The sequence below is a fragment of the Pleurodeles waltl genome, chromosome 2_2, assembly GCF_031143425.1.
Source record: "Pleurodeles waltl isolate 20211129_DDA chromosome 2_2, aPleWal1.hap1.20221129, whole genome shotgun sequence".
Classification (NCBI taxonomy): Eukaryota; Metazoa; Chordata; class Amphibia; order Caudata; family Salamandridae; genus Pleurodeles; species Pleurodeles waltl.
This window is the reverse complement of record NC_090439.1, coordinates 306275335-306288880: the sequence shown is the minus strand read 5'-3', so window position 1 is coordinate 306288880 and position 13546 is coordinate 306275335. Positions and strand designations below refer to the sequence as shown.

Genomic DNA, 13546 nt, shown 5'->3' with positions numbered 1-13546 from the left:
AACAAAATAAAAAACATGCCACTCATAGCAACCTCGCATCCCCTCGTCTATTACATAATAAGACTACCCTACAAAAAACAGTACACTCTTCATGGCTCTCTCAGCCAACAGTTATCACAACTAGCAACACTCCTGCTTCAAGCTCACATTATACTACTTACCCTTCTCCTAAACAAAACAACACTACCACTAACACACCTTTTCTAAACTGCCAGCTTATAAATGCTCTATCACTCTCAAAAAACAAGCACCACATCTACGACCTGCTCACAGACACAACCTGACTTACTATTCATTACTGAATCCTGGTTGGGAGAGGACATGGCCCCAGTGTTGCACGAAGCCCTTCCTCCAGACTATCACAACCATCACACAAAACCATATAGGCAAGAGAGGAGGTGGACTAGCTTTTATATTCAAACAGGCATTGAACCTCAGTAAACCAGACAACATCTCCATACAAGGTTGTGAAGCCCTCCTTACCAGATGCTACTCTACTCCAACTTCCTCCTGTAACTTTCTCCTCCTTTACAGACCTCCACCTAACAACTCCACATTCCCAGATGCTTTTCTAGACACATCCTCAAACCTTATTACACTATACTCCAACCTATGCATTCTTGGGGATCTAAACATTTGGTTTGACAAACCCAATATGCCTCATCCAAAAGCCATCACCAATGACCTAGTCGCATTGAACCTACATCAGATTGTACACAATCCCACACACATCGCTGGTCACATCCTAGATGCCATTTTTGCTAAGCCTGAACTAGTTACTATTCATAGCATCATGCCAATCACTTGGTCAGACCACCATTTGATAACTTTCCGACATACAACTCCACAAATCAACACAACCACTTACATACATACACCTATTGACCATGGAGCAAACTCAATTTGGATGATTTAGAAACACAACTAGCAGCCAACATAGATCTAGACACAATTCTGTGCCAAAACTTTGAGTGGCTACAGGAAGCTTTTCATATTCTAATACCACTCAGAAAAACTAAACACAACAAAAGAAAACCAACACCTTGGAGAAACACAGAACTTAAAAAGATAAAGCAACAAATCAGAAAGTTGCAGTGGACCTGGCTCAAAACAAACAACAGTCAGGACAAACTGCAGCTACACAAACTTAACAGAATATACAAATCATCAATCAAAAAAGCACAAAAAAAAGGTACTACTCAGACAGAATTCAAAATGCTCAATCTACAACCAAGGAATTTTATAAAATTCTCAATGAATTTAAAAAACCTACATGCATGGAAGGAAGTCATCCCACTACTCAAGATTTCACAAACAAATTGGGAACTCACTACACAACCAAGGCAGACACATTGGACTCCTATTTAAAACAGAGGGTATTTTAGGAAAGGGGTTGGTGCTGATGTTTTTCTTCAAAGAATAAACCAACCCAACCTCTACAGTCCTTCAAACAAATATCCCAGGATGAAGTTATGGATTTGGTCAAAGCAAGGAGACCTTCCGGTTGCCCTTCTGACCCTTGCCCACCACAAATCTTCAAGAACATTCTTCTACCTACTTCTGCTGCCACACCTGTAAGAAGAATCATCAACAACTCTTTAACTTCAGGAACTTTTCCTGTAGACCTGAAAAAGGCATACATACGACCTTTATTAAAGAAAACAAACCTAGAACCGCAAGACCCCAACAACTACAGAACAATCACAAATGGACCTTTCCTGGGCAAATTGATAGAAAGAGCAGCATTCACTCATATGTCACAATTCATTGAAGACAATTCTATACTTTCAGACTTCCAAACTGGATTCCGCCCAGGAAGAAGCACTGAATCGGCACTCATAGCAATCTGGGATGATCTTAGAAACACAGTCGACCGAAATGGAGTTGCTGCACTACTACTCTTGGACCTCTCAGCTGCCTTTGACACAGTTGACCATGACACCCTAATTCAAATACTCCACGAAGCCGGCATACAAGGGATTGCTCTCGATTGGATTACTTCCTATCTTCAAAAAAGGTCTAATATCATCTACTCGCCCCCTTCTCGTCCGAACCCTACCTCACAAAAGCAGGGGTCCCCCAAGGGTCAATCATCTCACCTTTGCTTTTCAACATCTACATGACATCTTTATCAAAACTGATCAATGATTTCCATCTCACATGCTACAACTATGCAGATGACACACAAATACTACTTAAATTAGAATGCCCCAAAAACATTGAAAACTCACAAATCTTCAGTTGCCTCAGAGCCGTTGATCAGTGGATGACCTGGAGCCATATCAAACTAAATACCTCCAAAACAGAAATACTCCTATGCGGTGATTGGAAAAATGATGACCCTCTGTGCATCTGGCCTGACTATCTCAGACCACCTCCTAAATTATCCAAGGAAGTTAAAAACCTAGGAATCACCATGGATTCCAAGTTAACTATGAATGCCCAAGTGGACAAATTAGCACAAACAAGCTTCATCACCTTGAAGACTTTACGACGCATCTTCCCCCACCTCGGATTTCCACACAAGATGCAAGCTACTATCTCGCTTGTACTATCCAAACAAGATTATGCCAATGGCCTCTACCATGGATCATCTCTATCTGTTATGAAAAAACTACAACGTATCCAGAATTCCACAGCCAGGCTACTATTACATGTAAAGCCATAAGCCCACATCTCCCCTGCCTTGAGAGCACTGCACTGGTTACCCGTTGCCAGAAGATGCACTTTCAAGCTGCTTTGTAGCACCCACAAAGCTATATATGGAACAGGACCGCTTTTTATCAGAAACAAAATAACGAAATACATCCAACATAGAAACCTCCGCTCAAGATTGCCACCCTGCCTTAGAACACCACCATACAAGAAAAAGATTATAGTTGGTACATCCTTCTCCGTTCAAGCAGCCAAACTATGGAATTCATTACCCCCCAACTATAAGAGCCACAGATAACTTTCTGGTCTTCAGAAAACTACTCAAGAGTTGGCTCTTTCCTTCATAACCACCATATTCAAACAACTATAGACTGCATATGCCTATGTTGATAAATATTTTTTTCTGATTATGCGTATCGCTACTATGTCATAACAATAAAATGCACACACACTCTTTAAACCTGTTTGGCTACGTATATTTTAGCCATGGTTCTAATAATGTATTGTATGTGCATATGTGTGTGTGTATATATATATGTGTGTATATGTTGTTTCTGTGCTTGGCATGTTCGTGGGTCATTGCATGGCTCCTGGGTGGGTTGTTATACTAGATATCTATGAATTCCTGCTCTCATCTTATCTACCCATCATCTCATGTCATGTCTATCAAACTATCCTCCATTCTCACTCTGACTCATCCCAAATCCTTTCTACTACTTTCACCTCCTAAATAACTCTGCCTAAGCTCTTCCCTCTGCTTCCACATCTAACTCACTAAACTTCTCTACCACCGTGACCTCCTACACAACCCTACTAAATTCTCCCGCATTTATCTCACCATGCTACTATGCTCTCTCTAACCCTTCCACATACTCTTCCCTCCTCCATCCCCCTTTACTCATCCCAAGCCATTGTGTTGAGTAAATTAAGGATATACTCCCAATTAACACTTCTGGATTTCTTTCCTCCTCCACCCCTCCATTACTCCAGTCAATCTAACAAACTCTCATATCTGCGGCTCAAATTAACTCATAATAATACTAAAACTGTACTCATTATTTCCCCAATACTAATCCATCACTAATTCTTGTTGGGTTCCAGAGTAGCGTGCCACTCACCGAAAAGCACTTAGACGCCTCATCAGGGGTAGTAGGCGCTATATAAATATGATTACAATACAATACATTACTCTTAGGCTTGCATCCCCTAAGATTATTTGGTTTTCCAAGATTAAATGCTTCTGTATTTTTTTTCATGTGACACATTGCTCATGTATTGTGTACAGTGGAAAGAGTTGCCTCTGTATAGGTTTGGGTGCAGGTTGTGGGTGGGTGTTTATAATTGCCTCTGCCTGAACTTCGGAGCCATCAATCGAGCCGTGTTTCACAGTGGCTATTAGTGGGTAATAAAGGGGTTCGGAATACATGCCCATTGTCTCTGCAAGGTGCAAAGATCCATGGCCAGGTTTCCAATTGTAATTCTATGGTAAAGTGTGTGCCTGGGTAAAAGAGAAAGTCTCTTACTTCACTTCCCACACACAATGCACACTCACCTGTAAACATTGCATTGTCTAAGGCCCAGTTTTATGTTTGGCTGACTTAGCATCATTTTTCTTTTTTTTTTTTACGCTAATTCAGCGCAAACCTAACTCCATATTTATATTTTGATGATAGATTAGTCTGTCATTTTGTGCTAGCGGGAAACTACCTTGCATCAATGAGATGCAAGGTAGGCGTTCCTGAGCAAAAAAATTACTAAGGCCCGAGCGCCTTATTTATCCTCCCATGCAAAAATGGTGCACAGGAGGGAGGTGGGCCTAAATAATGGCAAAAATCTTGCTTCGCGCCTTTACTTAACGCAGGTGTTAGGGGGCCTGTGAGCCTATTTCCATGGTGGAACACAATGGAATAAGCCCACAGGTGCCCCCCCCCCCCCTCCAGGGACACCCACACCAGAGGAACAGCAGAGGATGGGGACCCCTTCCCAGGTATTTGGTTTAATTTTTTTAAGTGCACCGGTTGCAATGGCCATGCCCGGGGCCCTTTGTCCCTTGTGCTGACCATTGGGGTGGCGGGCTTGCCTCTTGTCTTTTCTAAGACAGGAGTCATGTGGTATGGTAGGTTTTGCATTGAGAAATGACGCTAAGCTGGTTAGTCATTTGATTTATTTTTAACTCACCAGCCCAACGTAATTTTTCAGTGCTAAACCCCCTTCCCCCATACAGCTACCCCCACCCGGCTAACATAATTTTCCTTGACATTAGTCCACCCTTAGCGCCGGCTTGTGCCATTCCTGAAATATTGTACCCAGCTGGCGCTCTGGAATGGCGCTAGCCGGCAGTAATATTTTTCACGCAAAACTGCGTTAGGCCCATATTCAAACTTTTTCACGCAAAAGTTTTTTGCATGAAAAAGTTTAAATATGGGCCTAAGTACATGCAGAAGAATGTGAAGAGAATGTACTGACTAGATAATCAGGTAGTGTTGCAGAAAGATATGTGGGGGGGAAGAGCGCAAGTATCTAACCAAGAGAATGCAGAAAAATCTTACGTGGAGAGAAGGGAGAGACAGACATTCTGAAGGCCACCACTCCTGCCACAGACCATAGTAAGCTTTAATTCAGTTTTCCTAAATTACTTTGTATGTTATATGTGAGAAAGTACCTCTTTTTGCACGTCAACCCCAATTTTCTGGGCTGATGATATTTTTTCTTCTAATCTGTGCACTGGGCCACTGTTAACTAGGTTACAGTACGTGTGCTTTGAACCCTAACAGATGTTGCAACTGGCTTGCTCCTAATTTTCCAGTTTAACTTTACTATATGCCATAGTATATGGGGTCTCCAAATGCACAAATGTCATGGAAAGGTAATTGCCACATATCGCCTACTGTGCCATCCACTTATGTGACAAGACAACAGAACTTCAGGCCACTGTAGCCTGGCTGCTATGGTTTTAAGCTGCAAAATGAACATTTTTGACAGGAGAAAACCTCCCTATTAAATATTACTAAACCACCCCTATGATGACCTTGGAACCTACAAGGAAGGGTTCATGGTACTTAAAAAAAGAGGACAAATATTTAAAATTAATGCATTCTTACAGTGACTAGAACTCTAAAGCTATTTTCACCATTGGAAAGCTGGCCGGTCCAAAGTGAACCACTGGGATAAAACAAGAAATATTTGGTGTGCAATGTCAGGCCAGGGACCAGCTAGACAAATGATTATCATTAAGCTGGGATTTTAATAAATAGTCAAAATAGTTATTTAAAGTCAGATTTTTGATCAATATTTAGGAGAAGGACTTTTAGAAAGTTACCTTTTCCCCACCTGAAGCTCCTGGAGGCCAATTTGCAATGGCCTCCAACTGTCACCTAGCTGGTAAACAGCCTGGGTGATGTGTGAAAACAGCTCCTAAAATAGAGACAGTAGCCTGGGTGTGGAGAGGTATTCCTGACAAGGGAACACCATAAGTGGGCTGAGCCCAGGAACGTAATTTACTTCCACAGGGCCTCCCCTGTCACAAACAGAAGTTAAGGGACACCTTGACAGGCACCTTCCATTGTCCTCCCAGTCAGTCAGGCATGAACCCTATTAGGTGGAAGTTGAGACCTAAACTTGTTTGGAGTGACCACAGAGGGGCTGCTCATTATCCTGGCAAAACCTCTGGGTGGGTACAAAGGCTCCGAACAAGGAGAGAAGGGTTTCTCCATCTTAGATTTAGTGAGTGAGGGGCAATGTGGGATTTTTTGCAGTAGGGTACACCAGAACTGCTGCAAATGTGGATAGTGTTACCACTGGGAACTTTCACCTTATTGGTTAGGGAAGGGCCAGGAGTCACCATCACCCACATGTTAATGATTGGCATAAATGTGGCATCCCACACCATCTTCTTCAGAACACTCTGGACCTTTGGAAGAACAAGAGAACAGCACTTGCTGTTTGAGACCCATGAGGAGGCCTGAAGGGCTGAACGTGCTTCCACATATACCCAGGAGGACACAGAAGCAGACTTCAAGGGTCAGTTGGCTGACCTCCAGTGTGGCTACAGGGACAGAACAAGCTGCAAGTGGCCTTTTTCCTGAAGTGCTCAGCTGACACGTACCACTGGACCTGACTTGGTTATCGGGACACCCTCCAGCAGGATCCAACTGCTGTTAGTGAGGCTCTAGGACCCTTGGCTCTGACTCACTGGATCTCTCCCATCACCCCTGAAAACCTGGGACTTAAAACAAGTTTTGGATCCCCTGATCTCCAGAGGACCAGACAAACCTGCTTCACCAGGGCCTCGCCCAACACTTATCCAATGTTGTGGAGCACTCCTTGGATGACGCCTGCTGCTGTACCCAGTGGAAAGATTTGGAATTCCAGAAAATAGACCAAATCCCCAAGGTACATTTCTCCGATCAGGTTGACCTTTTCGGTGTGTCTGACCCATCCGCTATCACAGTCATTCTAGATCCTTGCCTACTGCAACCAGTTGCCCTGCATTGGTGCTAGTGCTTTTTTGCATAGTTTTTTCCTAAAATTAAAAAAAGTAGTAATATCTCTGGTTTCTCTTATTGTTTTTGCATAATTTTATTCATTCAGTGAACCTCTACTGTTATAATTTGGAGTGTGAGTTTGACTTTTTGAATGTTTTGGTATCACTAAATGATTGACATATTTTCTCTATGTTAAGCCTGTCTTTTTGGTGTAGAGGTTTACTTTACCTAAAAAGACAGTGGGGGTTATTACAACTTTGGAGGAGGTGTTAATCTGTCCCAAAAGTGACGGTAAAGTGACGGATATACCACCAGCCGTATTACGAGTCCATTATATCCTATGGAACTCGTAATACGGCTGGTGGTATATCCGTCACATTTGGGACGGATTAACACCTCCTCCAAAGTTGTAATAACCCCCAGTGTCTTTATTACATTTGGTAGACCTCAGCCACCCCACCAAACTAACAAAACTATTTCTCACTAAAGATATATATATATATGTTACTCCAATGTGACAATCTTCATGGTTGCCCATTGTAGGTGGCCCCTTCATTTTTATATGTGGCTCCTCGTGTACCTGTGTATCACCACTGTCTGCTAGTCAAAGTAATTAAAAGTTTATATTATGAACTTTAACAATTTTAGAAAATGACAGAACGTAGGCCTATGGGAAAATGTTAGAGCATGAGTTGCATTCTGAGCTGAAGCCATTTGCTTCATGAATCACCTTAATGTTCATGTGTCCCAAGACTGTAACTCCTTTTGCTGCTCTGTTGCTACTAAAGACGGGTTTTGGGGGACGGAGGAAAATATATATATATTTTTTTAAATATGGTGTTAGAGTGTAACATACCAAGCACACAAATTAATACACTTGGCAGACATGCTAGCCATAGTCCAATAATACCCTGACTCCGCTACAATTGAGGATGCCCTTTCTAACTTACCTGACAGTCGTCATCATGGATGTGCCCCTGCCGGGTCACAAATTCCAGTTCCTGCTCTGCCTTATCTGCTCCCAAATATAGTTAAGGATCATTTATATATTGCAAACTTCCCATTAGCAAAATAATTCTTAATAGCGATTTCATATGGCCGAATGGCAATCTCAGCCCCAGCTTTGAGAATGGTGGCTTTACAATGTTCTGGCTCAGCAGAAAGATTTTTATGTGTGCTGTCGGTTATCTGCATGAAATTTGTAAATATTTATTTTACTTCTGAAATATCGAATGATTATTCACTGACTTCTGGAAGTTGTTATAAAAAATTACATAGGTGCAGCAGCAAGTGGATCAACAATTTATATTTTCCAGTATCAAACGTTTACGGTGTTACAGTTTCAAACATGAAGTTAATTTAAGAAATCATTGATCAAAGACAAAACCATAAATCCAATATTCTACAACATGGTAGGTGTAACACTTGTCAAAGTGACGTCTCCATAGGCTGAAAGAACTGTAATTTGATTCAGTTCTGTCACACGGTGTTTGAACTGCAGCAAATGTTCACCATTGACGGCCACTTTAAATTGATCTGCCTCACACAAAAACTGGATCTGAAACAAGAAAAATACATACTTTAGTGTAGGTAGACTTATTATTGTTTGGTAATTTCTACAGATTAATTAAGGACCTTGTCAAACACCTCCCTCAATTAGAAAAGAGACTACCCTTCCCTCAAGTATTTTAGCGGTGCAAGGGCCAGTATGTTTGTTCAACAATGGCAGTCTTAATATGCTATTTATCATTGTACTATGCTCATCTCATACAAGAAATTATAACGTAACAAATTCAAATTATGTTTCTAGATTATGTGTGAGAAAAGAGTAGAAAGGGGGAGGGAGAGAGAGAGGATCCATTTGTAAGGTGGTAACATTTCCGTCTAAGATTCGAGTGACATCACAAACCATGACGCTGAATGCCGAGTAATTTGTCAATATCGCCTAGAATCTGTAGATCGCCATATTGGACAAAATTACACAATGCCAATTATGGTGTTTTGCATTACATTAGTTTGTGAATAGTTCGTTTAAAAATAAAAAAAAAATAAAAATGGGAACGTTTATTGGAAAGTAAAATACTGGAATGTACAGCTTGGGTATCAGCAGTAAAATGAAGAGTACAATCCCCAATCATGTCATTAAAAATGTATAACAAAAACAACTTTAACCCGTAACTATAACCCGCGCCTCCATCATGCGAAGTGGTGTCATGAATGATCTCATTTTGCATATACAATGCTCTAGCCCTGGTAGAAATGCTACACCGCCCGGCAGTACTATTGTTAGGAAACATCGAAAAAGCATTCAATTCAATTGGATGGAATACTTATTCATAATTCTCAGACACCTAAACATCATTCCCAAACTTTTAAAGTACATGCATCTCCTGTACACAGATCTTTCTGTACGAGTCGGTTGGGACGGGAGGTGTACGAGCCCTTTCTGATCCATAGGAAAAATAGACAAGGCTTCCCCTCCTCCCCTTCCCACTACCCTCTGTGATAGCCATAGAGCCTCTTGCAGTCTGTTCCTGATAGACGCCCATATCAAAGGATTTGAGTGTGAAGAGGGCATCTCCAATAGTTTAGCCCTCTACACAGATGACACATTTTTGTTTTTAACGGACCCAGAGGTCCTGCAGGAACTGCAACTTCTACAAATATTTAGGAAGACATGCAGCCCCCACATTAACATGCTCAAATTGGTGATATTCCAGTTAATACTCAGACACAAGATCTATGATTAGCAGCAAACCTACAGGTAGCAGCAACATTGAGGCCCTCGTTAAGAGATGGTGGTCCTAGGACCGCCAGACTCACGGTGGCGGTCAGACCGCCACATTATGACCATGGCGAAAGCCCACAGGAGTTGCTTGTGGTCCTAATCCGCATGCAGCACTGCCCTGGGGATTATGAGTCCCCTGTCCGCCAGCTTGTGCATGGCAGTCTCACTGCTATGTAAAAGCTGGCAGTGAAGGGGTGCAGAGGGCTCTTGGGGGCCCATGCACTGCCCATGCCAAGAGCATGGGGCAGTGCAGGGGCCTCCATGGACAGCCATATCGCGCTTTTCATTGTCGCTTAGATAGGGAAAAGCGCAGCTGGTGCTGTTGCAACCCGTACGCTGCAACATTGCCGCCGGATCGATTACGAGCCGGCGTCAATGTTGTGGGCTGTTTCGCACTGGGCCAGCCAGCAGAAACTTTGTTTCCACCCACTGACCCCGAGGGGAAAAAACTCGTAAAAAGGATCCGCAGGAAGGTCACCACACTGGCGGTGACCTGACTGCGGGAGTTTGGCGGGCGGCCTTTTCCACCCGCCAAACTTGTAATGATGGGTCGAGTTTCCAAAACATTGGTGTTTACGCCCAACCGCAATGGCATGGGAGAAGGAAATTGTACCACTGATGGAAAGGCATACTACAGATTTGTGGGCTTGGATGGTACTTCCCATGTCGCTCTTGGGTAGATCAGCCATATTCAAAATTGTGCCACTGCCGATATTTTTTATACCAACTGAAGAACTGCCCCTTTAACACTGCTTGCCCTTTTTTTCAGTGAAATCAATTCCATGCTTTGCGTTTTTCTGTGGAATTAAAATATCTCAAGTATTGACCTGGTTAAGTGATTTAAATCTACATTTGATGGGGGTTTAGCAGTAGCCGACATCATGCCACATTTGACTCTGGTATAGCAGTAGCTGACATCATGCTAAAGAAACTGAAGCATCGCACCACCATTCATTCACTCTGATCAAAGGAACCCGCATCGGCCTCTGAAATAGGCCTTTGGAGGTAAGTCGACCTGCCTTTTGTTATACAGGGAAGCCATGTACTCCTTTTCCACCAGCAACAAAGATGGTACTCTGGCGGATCATGCTGAGAACTAAGGTGGAAAGATACAATGACGGGACTGACTCCTCTGTGGGAGGGCACCCTACTGAAACAAGTGTTGAACTTACTGGGTTCCAGAAATGGAGGGTGCAACCCTCAACTCTTACCAGACACCTCAGGAAAAATACAGGCTTCACCAAAGCCAATGCTATCAGTATCTGCAGCTCAGTCATACTCTGACCCCTTTTATCTCAGAAGAGCTTTCATATTACAAAGTCTAACTGTTAGAATTGAAACGCCTCATGAGAGAGCTGGAAGACCACAAAGTCTCACAGGTCTATTGAAAAATAATCAATAACATGGCTGATCTATGGATGGGAAATGGCAAGACATATATGATGAGCGCCCCCCCCAATTACACTGACGCAATGGAATAGGAACCACAAGCTGGTTTGTAAAGTATATGAGTATCTACATGTGCGCGCTTCAAACAAATACAATACAGTACACATAACTTCTTTTTCTCCCAAGCACCTTCACACCATTTACCCTGACAGAGACCCCCATTGTAAGGTGACGGTCGCAGACTTCATACACCTCGTCTGGTACTGCTCACAGGTGGTCCAGTTCTGGGACGAGATGCTTGCCTGTACTCAGCACATTACAGGGTGGACAATAACACAACAACCCACTATGTGCTTATTGGGCCTACTCCCTGAGAACCCTAAGAATACTCTTAGTAGACGATATACGATCTTGGGGCCCATAATGGGCAAATGTCACATCACGATCCACTGGCTTGGCCCCAACAGTAAAAGGACTAGAAGAAGGACTTAACTGAATGGGCTGGCACAGAGGCGGCACATATGAGGCAGACTAGAACAGATACTAAGGCGGCAGATGCCCCGATGACCTGGGAGCAATGATGCAGGCTTTGTTTGAGTATACTGGTGGAGGCCTGGCAGAAGGGGACAGTCAGAATGTAAATTAAGTTAGCCCCCAGCACACTCAACTGGAGGTAAAGCACCATATTAATCATTACTCTCTCCTCAGAAGGTATGACAGGTGTCACTCATGCACTATATCTAACCCAGTCACTGGACTAATGTGTGCAATTTGATGACTGGTCTTCCTTTAGAATCTTTGCGAAAATACAAAGGGTGGGGGGAGTTCTTGATGACCATGAACATTGTTTTTGACATGCCTCTTGTCGATTGCTCATTACAGGTTTTAGGACTACAAGGGAGCCAATGGGGCGATACCTGCAAATGAAACATTTGCTTATTAAACAGTTCCAGATATATACTGTCATATTCTATCAGTGTAGTTGTTAGACCTGACAGCATTAGGGTGGTCATCCCCCAACTTTTTGCCTGCCTCCCTCTACTTTTCTGACACTGTTTTTGCTGGTTTTAGAACTCTGTGCACTTTAACACTGCTAACCAGTGTTAAAGTGCACATGCTCTCTCCCTTAAATATTGTAACATTAGTTTATCCCCAATTTGCATATTTGATTTACTTATAAGTCCATAGCAATGTGCACCACATTGGCCCAGGGCCTGTAAATGAAATGCTACTAGTGGGCCTGGAGCACTGATCGTGCCACCCACATAACTAGCCCCTTATCCATGTCTACGGCCTGCCATTGAAAGGCCTGTGTGTGCGCAGTTTCACTGCCACTGACTTGCCATCTGTAAGTACTTGCCAACCCTTAAACTCCCCTTTTTCTACATATAAGTCACTCCTAAGGTAGGCCCTAGGTAACCCATAGGGCAGGGTGCTATGTAGGTAAAGGCAGGACATGTACATATAGGTTTTTTTAATGTCCTGGTAGTGAAAAACTCCTAAAGTTGTGTTCCACTACTGTGAGGCCTTCTCCTTTCATAGTCTAGCATTAAGACTGCCCTCATATAATTTTTGAGTGGTAGATTGTGATGTGTAAGGGGTAACCAGGTCATATTTAGTATGGCCAGAATGGGAATAGAAAATCCTGGTAAATGGTGAGGTTGGATTTTATTTTACTATTTTAGAAATGCCACTTTTAGAAAGAGAGCATTTCTCTGCACTTAAAACCATCTGTGCCTAACAGCCTGTCTCCAATCAATGACTGTGTTTGTCTGGGTGAAATGAACAAGGAGCTTAAAACCAATACAGACCAAACACCGGACACTCAGTCACATCTGCATTCATCTGTATACTGGATGGGTCTTCCTCGGCTGGAAGGGTGGAGGGCCTGACACTTACATTTCAAGGGCCAATGGCCTGCCCTCACACAAAGGAGGGACCCTGGCAGACAGGACCAGGCTGAAAGTGGAACGTGTGCATTTCAAAACCACTCTAAAGTCTCCCCCACTTCAAAGGCATTTTTGGGTAAATAAACAGGGTCTCTTACCCCCACCAACTGAGACACTTCTGGAAATGCATCTGAAGTCTGTCAGAAGACCTGCCTGGCTGCCCAAAGGACTCTCTGGACTGCTTTTCTGAGAAGGACTGCTGCTCTGCTGTTGCCCTGCTGCCCTGCTGGGCTCTGTCTGTGCTGGAAGGACTCTGCCTTCCCCCAAAAGTGCTCTCCAAG

At 43.1% G+C, this 13546-nt stretch overlaps 1 protein-coding gene across 1 annotated transcript in view; it reads right to left on the bottom strand.

Moving 5' to 3' along the window:
* Nucleotides 1–8427: 8427 nt before the first annotated feature.
* LOC138282350 (galectin-3-like) overlaps nucleotides 8428–13546 on the bottom strand; it is an 81852-nt gene continuing 76733 nt past the window's right edge. The window contains exon 6 of the mRNA XM_069219771.1: nucleotides 8428–8697. Coding sequence (XP_069075872.1) covers nucleotides 8542–8697 — 156 coding nt within the window. The 3' untranslated portion in view covers nucleotides 8428–8541. The remainder of the gene's footprint in view (nucleotides 8698–13546) is intronic.